Raw genomic sequence first — 14,162 nt, forward strand, 5'->3', positions numbered from 1 at the left:
TAAAATCTTTTTTTTTTTTTTTTTTTTTTTTTTTTTTTTTTTAAATTAAATTTGGCCAGTATTTTATGTCTAGGTTTGAAGAAAATAGATGAAGACTACACTTAACGTTTAATTTCCTTAGTTTCTTTTTATAGAAAGAGAAAGGTGTAATTTGTTTAGTTAAGATAGTTATTGGTCTATTTTGCTAATAACTCTTTGACACTTAATATATTACTTGGGATTACAGAGAAGCATATAATGACGTCTTCTCGTTTCACTTGGGGATCTCATCAAACCTCTTTGATTCATTCTCACTTATATCGATCCAGAAATGGACACAACAGCAGTAAACCTACCCGTTCATGAGCATCCTCTTTTTTCCTACAGCTCGATTGGTTATCGGTGAATGTGATGGCTGCCATGTAAAGGATACCATTTACTGCGGCTACTACTGCAATGAACCTTACTGTTTCGTTTGGTTTCATAAGGAGTGCGCCGAGGCCCCAGGAGAGATCATCAACCATAGTTTCCACGCCCAACATGCTCTCCTGTTCTCTAATGACACGAGAGATGGTATATGCGATTTGTGTGGACAACAGCTATCGTTTCCGTCTTATAGTTGTTCCACATGCGAGCTCAAGGTGGATTTGGCTTGTGGGATGAAACCATCACCACATGCTATCGAGCATCCGCTGTGCCATGAGCACCCTCTTGTTTTCTTGAAGATACGGGAGGAGAAGGTCCCTTGTGAATTATGTAAGGAGTCTATTGATGGACGACCATCCTATTCATGTCTTGAATGCCATGTGTACTTTCACGTGAATTGCGTTCATCTCTCCAAAGAGGTAAATCACCCTTGCCACTCTAATCATCCTCTCGAGTTAATCACATCTGAATCACTTACGGATGATGTTGAGAAGACTTGTCTTTTATGTAAAGAATTACCAGGAAACATGCTTTATCGTTGTTCCTCATGCAACTTCGCAGTGTGCCTTGGTTGTACCAAAAAGCCACCACCCCGTGTTATTGAGCATATCAAGACCCACAAGCATCCACTTACTCTCTTTTCAAAGAGAATCTCATTTACATGTGACATTTGTGGAGAAGAAAGCAAGTTCGAGTTGTATGTATGTCTTCAGTGTGATTTTTTCACTGAAAGGTGTTGTATCGGCTTACCCCGCGTCATCAATATCAATCGTCACGATCATCGAATTTATTTCACTCATCATCTCGGTGTTGGGTGTTTGACATGCGGAGTTTGTCGGGAAAGTTTAAGTCAATACTATGGGGCTTATTCTTGCTCTATTTTCCCTGGATATGCAGTTCATCCTAAATGTGCAGTGAGATATGACCTATGGGATCATGTTGATTTGGAAGGGGTTCCTGATGAAACCGAAGATATTTCACCATTCGAGGTTGTAGGCGATAACTTGATATGTCATTTTCTTCATGACAAACATACTCTAAAGTTCCACAGGGACAACGCGATTATTTCATGAGGAGCACATATGTGAAGCATGTATCCAACAAGTTGGACGTGGCTCCATCTACGTTTGTGAGGAAGAGGAATGTCACTTTGTTCTTCATGAAAAGTGTGCTAATCTTTCTAAGAAGAAAAGAGTTGTCTTTGGCACGAGGCCAGACACATTAATGGGAGCTCATAGCACAGCTGTAGTCGACTGCACTATGTGTAGAACATTATCTGACGGTTTCAAGTACAGCTCCCATGAATGGTGGGATATAGATATACATTGTGGTTCCTTTAATGAGCCGTTCGTCCATGATGGCCATGAACATCCCTTATATTTTTCTAAATATGATGACCACTACTGTGATGGATGCTATAACAGTATAGATAGCCATTTTCTCGGTTGTGATGTTTGTGATTTTGACTTGTGTTTGTATTGTGCTAGTTTGCCAAAAAAAGATATGGCATAGGAACGATGGGCACCCTCTCACTTTGTTTTGTGGCGAAGAGGAAGAGGCGAGTGGAAAATATTGGTGCGACATTTGTGAGATGGAATTAGATCCAAGTATATGGTTATACATGTGTTCTGATTGTGGAGTCACTTTACATGTTCAATGCGTACTAGGAGATTTCTCACGTCTGATGCCAGGACGCATCTTCTGTTTTGGAGAAAAAGAAATTGATGTTGAGGTAGTTCATAACAATCACAACACTCGGCCATTATGCATCCAATGTCACACTCGATGCAAAGACTCGGTCATCATAAAGATTCTTAATGAAGCCAATGGATATATTTGTTCTCGTTCATGTTTATCTAGTTATTTGGGTGAAGAAGTTTGAACTTATGCAGTGTCGGCTCAAGGTTTTTAGGGGCCCTGGGCAAATTTTTTTTTTTTTGAATAAAAGGCCAATTTTTTTTTTAACCTATGTTATATGTTGAAAAATATGGATTCATTTTGATAATATATAAACACTTAACAAAATTATAAAAATTTATTTTCGTTCTGTTATTGGAGTCAGTTGAAATAATTGTGGAAGATAAAATATCTTTTTAGTTATTCACTCATCAAAATAAATACTTAAAAACATATTTTAATATATTATTTTGTTTTACAAATTTTGTTTTTGTCTCTTTTATTTTACATATATTTTTGTACCCTTTTATCTTGTATTATTTTTTTGTGCCCTTTATCTTGCATTATTTTTTTTTTTGTGCCCATTTATCTTACATTATTATTTTTTTTGCGCCTTTTATCTTATAAATTTTTTTTTATATAGAAAAAAAAAATTATTTGCCTCTTACATCTTTGAACCGGGGCAGTCGCACCGCTTGTCCCCTAGTTAAGCCGGCACTGAACTTATGTTTAATAAGTGGTTTGTTGTATTGCACCATTCAAATTTTGTTGTTATATTTTCTTCATCCGGTTTGACAATTAGTTGAAACTTTTCTTTACTAGGGACTAGACTATCCTTGAGTAAAGTGAAACTGCTTTAGCTTCAAGTCTACGTCTTATATATAAGCCCCAAACCATTTTGACAGCGCCTTCATTTCTTGTTTGAACTAGCTTTTTGCAAAGCAAAGGCTTATACAGGAGCTTGTACATGTAGTGGGATGGTTCGTCCAGTCACAATCTGGTGTGGTGAGTTCGACACCACAATATAACTTTAGGGGATCTTGTCCACAATATAACTTTAGGTAAAGCGTGTACATGTAGTTTGGATGGTTTGTCCAGTCACAATATATTTATCTGGTGAATTTTACCCCGCATCTCATGCATGAAGTTTATTTAAATTATGTTTGATAGAAGACAATAATAACCAAGACAAGATATGTAAATAACAAAAAAAATATTTTAAACATATTATGTAGCTTGTGTACTACTATAGATTTGATAAAAATATATTGTAAGAAAAAACTTAGTTACAACTGAAGATGAAATACAAAATATGAATTACATGTATTTTGGAAAGCGAAGCATTTTAAATAATACGTTTAAATATGAACTACTTGTATCATTTATCGAATATGCCATTTTCTACTAATATCGTTTTAATCAGTTTGAATAATTTAGTAATATTAAGAGAAGATAACATTTGAAAGTTCTAATTACAAGGTAAATTATCTAACAACTATTAAATGTTATGGTAGAAAATACATATTCATTTTCCATTTAACATTACTTCACTTTTTATTCTTGTTTTGTGTTTTCCTAAAAAATAACTCTGATTATCTAACATCTAATTCTTATATATTTGTTTTTTTCTTATTACAAATTCTTTTTAATCTTGGTTCTTTACCTTCTTTTCAAAATTCTTATATATATGTTTCTGTAATAGGTCATAAATCAAGGTAAATACAACAACTAATTAATTAATGTCCAAAATGTACTATAGATTTGATAAAAATATATTTTGAGAAAAAACTTAGTTACCACAATTGAAGATGAAAAAAAAAATGAATTAAATGTATTGAAAAGTGAAGCATTTTAAATAATACATTTAAATATGAACTACTTCTATTATTTATTGAATATGTCATTTCCGACTAATACTGTTTGAATCAGTTTGAATGATTTGGTAATATTTGGAGAGATAACATTTGAAAATTCTAATTACAAGGTAATTACCTAACAACTATTAGATGTTATGGTAGAAAATACATTTTTATTTTTCATTTAACATTTTTTCACTTTTCATTCTTGTTTTGTGTTTTCTTAAAAAACAACTATGATTATCTAACATTTATGTCTTATATATTTGTTTTTTTCTTATTACACAAATTATGTTTTATCTTGGTTCTTTACCTTCTTTTCAAAATTCTTATATATATATATTTCTGTAATAGGTCATAAATCAAGGTAAATACAACAACTAATTAATTAATATCCAAAATGTACTATAGATTTGATAAAAATATATTTTGAGAAAAAACTTAGTTACCACAATTGAAGATGAAAAAAAAAATATGAATTACATGTATTGGAAAGTGAAGCATTTTAAATAATACATTTAAATATGACTCTACTTGTATCATTTATTGAATATGCCATTTCTGACTAATATTGTTTGATTCAGTTTGAATGATTTGGTAATATTTGGAGAGATAACATTTGAAAGTTCTAATTACAAGGTAATTACCTAACAACTATTAGATGTTATGGTAGAAAATACATTTTCATTTTTCATTTAACATTAATTCACTTTTCATTATTGTTTTGTGTTTTCCTAAAAAATAACTATGATTATCTAACATCTAATTCTTATATATTTGTTTTTTTTTCTTATTACAAATTCTGTTTTATCTTGGTTCTTTACCTTCTTTTCAAAATTCTTATATATATTTCTGGAATAGGTCATAAATCAAGGTAAATACAACAACTAATTAATTAATGTCCAAAATGTACTATAGATTTGATAAGGAATATTCTATGTAATATTCCCTAAAACTTGTACTATAAATAGCGAGGCTTGGTGAAGAGTTTCATTCAAACTTGAGCAAATGAGTTTGAGTGAGATTCTTTAGAGTAATTGTAATCCTTTGAGTGTTTAAATAATAAAGCATATCCCTTTGTATAAAGATCTTTCTTATATCCTTACATATTCATTCCAAAACACTTCCTAAACACTTAGCCTTAATTGATCCTAAAAATCTCCTTAGTGGTTGTACCACTATGTGTGTGTAATTTTGCTATCAGAGCCATGACAGTCTAAACTCTAGCTCTTCTCTTCCGGAGAGGTAATATGCCATGACGTTGTCTTCTACTATGCTAGTAAGACAGTATGCTCTGTGGTTGCCATATTAATGGATCCTCCACATCAGAAATCTAACTATGCTAAGAAAAAAGGTATGGAGAAAATTTTCTATGAGGTTGTAATGCTCGAAGTACCTTGAGGCTTTTGGTATAGTAGATGTGTTGCCTCGGTGTGCGTAGCTAAGCACATCTTGATTGTTTTCTCTATATTAGTAGTACATAAAAGAAAACAAGGAGACAACTTATGGATTGTTATTACTTCAAAGGTTAGAAGAGAGTTATATCATTCTGTCTTGGTTTCTGGTTATATCCTATATTATGGAAAGTTCTTCTTCTTTGTCTAAAGCTCCCTCTTTTCAACGATCAAATTCTAAAAAAGTTGATTACTTATATGAAGTAGAGTATGTGAGTGATGATAGTAAAGTTCCTATTACTCAACTCGCGTTACTTAATCCTTACAAAGCTTTCACCAAACCAAATTCCACTTTTCCAAAAGTCATTCGTCAAGTGTTCGTCCCAAACAAGCATAACGCCAAGGAGCTCATTCTAGCATCTCCGTTAGAACAACATCTCATCCCGGCGACAGAAACAGAACAAATGATTCCCCTCAGAATCAATGAAGGCATGATACATCATTGGCGAACTCAAGGATATACCCATCTTCAATATGGAGCAATACGCTTGGCGCTAACACTTCATGGCAAAAAAGACTTACCAGTTGTGGCACGAGTAGCTCTCCTTGACACCCGATACAGAGAATATCAGAACGCTTGCATTGCAAATATCCAGACAGCACCAAGCGCTGGCACTGTTTCCGTCACCCTATTCCATAATTTCAACATGGCATTAGAAGACCCACAAATATAACAGAACATGCAAATCCAGTTGCAAATCACAGGCGCCCCACAGATTGGAAACATGTATGCAGCAACACTCCACCATCAAATGGCATATAAAGTCCAAAATCATGCAATGGACTTAAGTCTCCCCAGAGACACTGACGATGTGTTACTCATACAATTGGAGTCACAACACAGCCCATCGTGCATCCATATTCCTAGACAGATTCCTAGAGATGAGCTTGTCAAGTTACTTCCAGAATCATGGGTTACCAATTACGAAAAACACCATGACTGGAGCATTCCAATACAATCGGTAGATTCTTCTATTCATAGAAGAAAAGATGGATCTGTAGAGATTGCTTTTGAGCAACAAGAAGAAAAGTCAAGACCGACGACTTTCTGCACAGAAATCAACACAATTACTTCTTTTGAAGACGCTCAAATCTTGGAGTTCAATCCACGTTTATCTGGTGTTCCAATCTCATCTTTTGATTCGCTAGGTAAGCCCATTTACTCATTCCAAGATGAAGAAGGCCACAAATTCTTTGATGTTTGTGATTGCCAACATTGTCAGATGAATAGCTCCGATGATGATGACATCCCAAAGCGTAGGAGAAAAAAGAAAAAGAAAACTTCACAACAAATCCTCAAAGAACGATATGAATCCGGAGACCCACAAGTTCGCCTTCTCGGAGAACCAAGTGGCAAGAATTTTGAATATTATGTATTGTATTCTGGTGGACAAGGGTGGGCAAAAAATCCGTAACAAAAAAAAAAACGAACAGAACTAGACCGATATAAATGGTTTGGTTTGTTGGATATTGAATATTAAAATTCAAATTATTTAGATTCAGCATGAAACAAAAAAATTTGTGTTAGCGATCAATGATTCATTGATTTGTTAGTTATCTAAGAAGACACAAATTTATAATAAACATATGCAACCATATATATTTTTAAAATAAATATATTATATAGATATTTTATGGTAAAAGACTAAACTCTACAATGAACAGACACAACTGTATGACATTTTAAAAATATATATAAAACATTATTTAACGAAATTGTCCTCCTTTTATATTGAAGTGACAAATCAGAATTATTGTTTTTCTTCTAATAGTAAAATTTTATCTGGAAAAAAATACCATTTAAAACGATTCATTTCACGTTTACTGCAATTTAAACGTCCAACACAAATGAAAAATATATAAGTTTGTCATATAGCTTGAGGATATCTTTTCAGATCATGAATTTGTAGTAATGTTAATGCAGAATCCAAATTCTGATATATGCAACCTATATAAACTGCTTGGTGATGTTAAGATGGGTCTAACTTGCCCATTAAAACCCTGCTCATTTAGTAATATACCCTTTTAGTCCCTTTTATAGTAAAACCTCTATAAATTAATACTCTATATATTAATAAACACTATAAATTAATATATTTTGCTAGTCCCAAGTCGTGACAATGTAAAAAATAACAAAATTCGATAAGATAATAAAATAATATTTTTTTTGAAATCTCTATGTAAAATATGACCCCAATAATATCATAAATTAATAATCCTGTAAATTATATTGCTGATATAATAAAGTATATTTCTCTTAAAGCTCATATTTATAATACAATTGTTATGTTGTATCTTCAAATTATAATGATATAAAATATTCTATAACATTTCATAAAAATAACTAAAACGTTTTAAAGTTATCAATTTCTAAATGTGCATCATTTACATTTGATAGTTTGATAGGCTGTTAAAATACGACAACTGATATTTTTATTCATAAATTTGAATATATGTATGTCATGTATATAACTGAATTTGTCTATAGTATTTGTAATTTATTTTCAATAATGTTTCTAAATATTTCAAATTCAATTCCAATACCGTAATATTTACAACATCCAAAATTCTAATCTTATTTTACTAAAATGGTCTCAATTCATAATTTTTGAAACTTTAAACAATATATCTATAAATTAATATCACTATAAGTTAATAAAATGTCTTGCAACATTATTAATTTATAGAAGTTTTACTGTATATGCTACCCATTTAGAACCCTGCCCATTTATTTTTGTTGTTTTTACAAGTGCCCATTTAGGCTTTTATGATTTTTTTCTACAGTAACTTTTGAACAGAGTTTAATTTGTTGCAAAGTGAAAGTTATAATATGTCCAAAACGAGTTTGTTGCTAATTATAATATGCTACAATTATAATTTGTTGCAAAATTTAAAATTATAATATATTAAAAAAAGGAACACGAATACACGATCATATATACTATAATAGATAGATAGATTACAACAAAGTAATCGAAGTACCAATCCAAACATCTTCACAAGTCATTTTTATTACCATATTCAAAAGTCAAATCCAAAGGTTCACTATATAATTCATCTAACTCTTGGAAAAAGACTTTAGGTATTTTCATTAAATTTTTATATTTAAAATTAACTAAAAGTTGTAAATTAGATTCATCATTCCAAAAATCTTTTGTTAAATCAAGATTTGGAGGAATTTCTTTACTTTTAAAAGAATGAATGCTAGAGAATAATTTAGAAAGCTGTAAAAACTGTTGAAATTGAAATTTTATATTATTTTGTGTCATGGTAAATAAATAAAAACAGTTCACACAGACAAATATATATATATATATATATATATGAATATTCGACTAAACACAATTCTACAATGAACAGTTGCAATTTTACAAAAAAAAACCATTACAATGCACAATCGCAACATTCGTAAAACACAATTTTGGTAGCATTTATTCAGATTGCTATCATTTATAGATTATGCTTTATTTTATTTAATTTAATACTTCTCCAATTTGTTGCTTGTGGCAATAGAATCTTTACTAGTTCTGACAATTTAATTAGGATTTCCCTTTATACTCCATAAACTTCAAGTTTTTGTGAGAATTATGGAGTGCTACTACTACTAGACATGTTTTATATATCTCATAAATCTATTTGCACCTTTAAATGTATGGAATATTCTCTTTGTCTTCAGCAAAAAACCATTATCGACCCTCGGATAAAAGGTTTACAAGTGATTCTAACAATCACAATATGTATCTACTGTTACACTCGTTGCAACATTGAATTGCCTTAGATCAACATCCCCGTCATTCTAAAGGATCGTAATCACTTACTAGATACAGTACAAAAAATATTGAATTGCCTTTATGGAAAAGAAAGACAAAACAAAATGGCTTCGCCCGGGTTCGAATCGGAGACCTTCAGTGTGTTAGACTGATGTGATAACCAACTACACCACGAAACCTTCATGCGTTAGCTCAACCAAAATTATTTATATTACAAAGTTTAGCATTTTAACCCCTTTCCCTTGTGTCGGCTCAACCTTGGGCTTTAGCAATAGCCGAACCTTTTCTTCTTCTCTCATCGCCTCTCTCTCCTTTGTTATTATATTCTCTAACCTCCGCCGTCCAAAGAGAAACGTCAATCGGAGAAATTTTCGAGATGTCGACTGGATTAGATATGTCTCTCGACGATATGATCGCCAAGAACCGTAAGTCTCGTGGTGGAGCCGGCCCCGCCCGTGGATCTGGATCTGGTTCCGGATCCGGACCGGGTCCAACTCGTCGCAACAACCCTAATCGGAAATCAAACCGATCTGCTCCATACCAATCAGCCAAGGTCCAAATCCCGATCTACATCTGTTCTTTCTCTCTTCTTCTTCCTCTCTAGTTTGGCCGGATCTTTCTTCTCAGATCTGCCGATTCATAATGGAAATAGACTCTGCGTTGACGTTTTCTTTATATAAAAAATCTCTCAAAAAGTGGAAAAAACAAAAAATCAAACAAACGGATTCATTTGGTTGTATAGGCGCCGGAGTCCACCTGGGGTCACGACATGTTCTCCGATAGATCTGAAGATTTCCCTTCCCGTTCCAGCCGTTCTTCCGCCGGAATCGAAACTGGAACCAAGCTTTACATCTCCAATTTGGATTACGGTGTCATGAACGAAGACATTAAGGTACCAATATTGTTCTTTACCCTAATTCTCTTGTTACTCTGCCTCATTAGCAATTTGTATTGTAGCTACTAGTTAGGGTTTTGTGGATTCAACCATCGTCTTTAACTTAATGAATTCGTTGTTAATATGGATATGTTTTGTGTTAATTTGCAGGAACTATTTGCTGAAGTTGGGGAACTTAAACGCTACACAGTCCATTTCGATAGGAGTGGAAGATCTAGGGTACTTGAGATGATAGTTTTTGTTGCACATATGTCTTTCCTCTCTAGTTGAGTCTTGAAGACTTAAGTATTGTATACTACTTTATTACCATTAGGGAACCGCTGAAGTAGTGTACTCTCGGCGTGGTGATGCACTCGCAGCTGTGAAGAAGTATAACGATGTTCAACTGGATGGAAAACCCATGAAGATAGAGATTGTGGGCACCAATCTTCAATCCGCTGCAGCACCTTCTGGTAGATCTGCAAATGGAAACTCCAATGGTGGTCCATGGAGGTGAGATTCTACACATTGCTCATTGTGTATTTTATGTAATAAAGCTTCTTTGATCTTGTGAGTTTTATTGAAAGTGTGTGTCTTGCTGTGTTAGCAGAGGAGGACAAGGGAGAGGTGGTCAACAACGTGGTGGTGGCCGTAGTGGTGGTCGAGGAGCTGGTGGCCGAGGTGGTGGTCGAGGAGCCGGTGGCAGACGTCCTGGTAAGGGCCCTGCAGAGAAGATATCTGCTGAAGATCTTGATGCAGATCTTGATAAGTATCATTCTGGAGATATGGAGACAAACTAAGGAAAAGTGACTGAGCTTCTCAAACCGCAAGGGGGTTTAGGAGGGAAGGAATCTGAGATAAACGGTTGCCAGAGGCTTTGGCCACTTAGAGCCTTTTTGGCTGTGTGCTGTTCATTTGTTTCATTAGAATGACTATATAGAATTGAGAATCTGTGTTAGACTTTAATTTAAAAGTTGTTGTTTATCGTAAAAAGGCAGAGGAAGGAATACCAGTTTCATCTACAGATCATATGCGTCAAACAAGTTCTCAGAAACCAGGCTTGCTTACAAGACTTCTAAATCTGCTTAAAAATTTGTATGCCGTCTCTTTTCTTATTCAGAAACCAGTATTTTGATTGAATTGTTTTGTCTGCATCAAACCGTTGAACAAAATTGTTGTATAGTCTTACAAAACACGTCAAACTTTGGTTTAGTCAAAAGAAAATTTCTAATGGAAGAACAAACGGATGAAATTGGTTCTTCTACAAAAAGTGGATTTGGTCACACAATACATCATCCAATACATCATCCTCTATAGCAAAATACCAATTTAAACAATGACACACGCCAAAAGCTATTCCATAGGATATTTCATACAACGGATTCTATCTTCTCCATAGAAAGCAATACGGATGAAGTTAAGGCTCTCTGGTTTGCCTCCGTGACCAAAACCACATTACTGTATATACACAAGGATTGGATTCATGCTGTAAGCTTCATCAAAACGAAAGGCTATTTAGCTCTGCCTTGGCTTTTCTCGCCGTGAAAAGATGAGCCTTACGATAGAATATAGTACCGCCTTAATGCAAGAAACCACAAAATTCCAACATGAGGATGGCCAGTACCACGGATATAGCAGCCTGAAAAATAGACTAATGAGATGCCTCGGGTAACGCCCAACCTGCAAGACAAAAGTATATATTACAAGCCAAGCCTTATCCATATCTGTGATCTACTTGCAAGTGTTAAAGACATTCAACGGGTGAATTTGGGACTGTTTTGCTGAGCTCTGGGTCCTTCTAGATATATAAGAGGTTTCTCAGATAGTCTTTAAAAACAGTGCACTTATGGACCTCTCGCAGTCAAAACAATGGGTTTAAATCTGACTTTTATCACAAGGAAATACTCACGGGAAAGAGGGAATCCAAAGAATCCCAGGCTGCATGACGGACAGCTCTTGTCGGGTACATTGGACCTCCAGGAGATGTAAAACTATATAAACATGCCTTTAACCTCGTGCTAGTGGTCATTCTCAGTTCCATACCTGCAGATGTAATTCAACATTGCTTATACTTTGATGATTCCATGTTAGAGGCTGCATTAAGCCAAGTTCCTAAAGGAGATAAATGTACCTTGAAGAATCTTCATCTGAGAAAGATAATGTAGCAACACCGGTTCCACCTTCAGTTTTTGCAGCTGCATTACAAAAAAAGTATTAGATCGGTGATGTGTTTCTTTTTTTGAGATAAAATTGTAGATAGTCATAAAGTATTTGCTGCTTCTATACCTGATCAGTAAGTTCGATCACAAGGAAATCTCCCGGTCCTCCTATCAAGAAAGCATTTGGAAACTCTGGAAAGTTCCTCAAGAAGCTATCGAGTTTATCCACTGCACAACAATTTGTCAGGGAACAAGAAGAAACGTTTTGGTTCCAATGATAACTTTTCAGAGAAAGGTGTACTACCTGAATTGTAAAAGAAAATGAACCTTGAGAGCAAGAGATACAGCTCCCTCTGAGCCTAAAATTAGGTATAAGAGTGTCAATTTACAGACAGAAATCAGTTCAACCATCATGATAATGTTGAAAAAACAATCACCTGAACGGGAATTTTTTTCAATCGGATCGGTTCCAATGCAACTTCCTCAAGAAGATACTAGGAGAACACAGAGACGGTTAGTTACAATATCCAATTGCCATGAAAACTTGAGCGTGTGATAGTGACAACCAGATTTGACAAGTACAAAGCGATATTTACTGGCTAGAAGATCTATCAGAGATTAAACAAGGTAACATCATAGAAGAGGAGATGATGATCTTTAGCATGTGTGGTTTATATGTTCTAGCTCAAAGATGTTGAGAACAAAATCTTACTGTATATATTAATAACTAAAGTTCCTAATATACGTAAAATTATCCAACACAAGAAGATGGAAAACTATGATATATCTGAGGAAAAGAAGATACCCGAAAGAGACTTTGGAAGCGCCTTGTATTAGTCTGGATGTCTATCCTGCAATTAATATAATAAGTAGATTATCACCTGTTACCCTCATAATCTCATATTGCTTTGCAAGGCAATCTAAAGTAGGAAAAGAGTTGGAAAGACTATCATATCACTTCTTAACAAACTAAAAAATTAGTACTAAAATTAGGCCAATGCCACAACTACAGATCCAAAGTACACAACGTAAACCTAGTGAGGTATACACACTGAACCAAGCGATTCAGCATGATGTAAAGATGTCAATTTTTAATGCCAGAGAGTTCATAAATTATACCAGAAGACATTTGTTGCTCCCTGCACCAGAGCCGAAGAATATCGCAGGAGTATTGCTTGATTGTCAAGCTCAACCTCAAACAGCTGAGAAGGATAATAGAAACATGTTCAAAACAATGGACTAAAGACAATGCAAAGAGTAAACCTCAGGGGACTGATAATAAACACTAAAAACAAAATCGCAAGATTTCACAATTACCTACCCATTTATGAAACAGTAGAGAGAATATATGTGATGCAAAGGACTGACTCCAGAGCTGAACCATCAAATCAAGAATATCTTTCCCCCTCTCAGAGACTTTCACATAATAATCAGCAAGAACGTCGAAAAAACACAATGGACCATCAGCATCAGCTTCATCAGAAGAAATCACATCTTCTTCTTTGCTAAGGATCACATCTGCTTATAAAATTCCAGTTCCAATAAGTTGAATTCCAAAAGATGCAAACAGATTCATGAAACAATTTCACCAAAATAGTGTTTGTTAACCAACCTTTGGCTCGTTCGTCAACTTCGAGAGCTATATCAGCGAATAAGTCCTGTAACAAGTTGCGTGTTTGTGCTGGAGAGACAACAGCCTATACAAAGATCACAAGTCCTTAAAATGACAAAAAAATCCAGAAATCTAGCCGGATAAACAAAATCAGATTGCATGAAGATGATCTCTTAATCGGAAACCCGTAGATTCTCAAAATTGAAACAAAACTAAGTATTCTAAATGCATGTATAGTGAAATCATCAATCTAACGCATGTGTCATGAGGAACTGAAATCGAAATCTGTGTGTTTCTGGGTAAAATCGAAACCGATCAACACAAAATCGAGATCTCTGGAAGGGGGGGGGGGGGG

General features: G+C 34.3%; 2 protein-coding genes, 1 non-coding gene and 1 pseudogene across 3 annotated transcripts in view; 2 read left to right on the plus strand and 2 right to left on the minus strand.

The window, feature by feature from the left end:
• LOC104726592 lies at positions 246-2,347 on the plus strand (annotated as a pseudogene).
• On the minus strand, positions 9,268-9,341 carry TRNAV-AAC. The gene has a single exon. It is a non-coding gene; the product is annotated as a tRNA-Val (tRNA).
• On the plus strand, positions 9,539-11,149 carry LOC104726593 (THO complex subunit 4A; the record flags this gene model as incomplete). Its single annotated transcript, XM_010445481.2, is given in 5 exon segments — positions 9,539-9,715; positions 9,905-10,054; positions 10,208-10,276; positions 10,371-10,549; positions 10,647-11,149. Coding segments are annotated over 5 exon segments (765 nt in total). The 3' UTR covers positions 10,837-11,149.
• The window catches only part of LOC104726594, a 3,317-nt gene continuing 428 nt past the window's right edge, over positions 11,274-14,162 (minus strand). The window contains exons 2-11 of the mRNA XM_010445482.2: positions 13,808-13,892; positions 13,517-13,713; positions 13,315-13,397; positions 13,001-13,046; positions 12,633-12,689; positions 12,500-12,554; positions 12,323-12,423; positions 12,168-12,231; positions 11,946-12,079; positions 11,274-11,716 (exon numbers count right to left, since the gene is read on the minus strand). Of these exons, the coding sequence (XP_010443784.1) occupies positions 11,552-11,716; positions 11,946-12,079; positions 12,168-12,231; positions 12,323-12,423; positions 12,500-12,554; positions 12,633-12,689; positions 13,001-13,046; positions 13,315-13,397; positions 13,517-13,713; positions 13,808-13,892 (987 nt within the window). The 3' untranslated portion in view covers positions 11,274-11,551. The remainder of the gene's footprint in view (positions 11,717-11,945; positions 12,080-12,167; positions 12,232-12,322; positions 12,424-12,499; positions 12,555-12,632; positions 12,690-13,000; positions 13,047-13,314; positions 13,398-13,516; positions 13,714-13,807; positions 13,893-14,162) is intronic.

Source organism: Camelina sativa, chromosome 11 (assembly GCF_000633955.1).
Source record: "Camelina sativa cultivar DH55 chromosome 11, Cs, whole genome shotgun sequence".
Classification (NCBI taxonomy): Eukaryota; Viridiplantae; Streptophyta; class Magnoliopsida; order Brassicales; family Brassicaceae; genus Camelina; species Camelina sativa.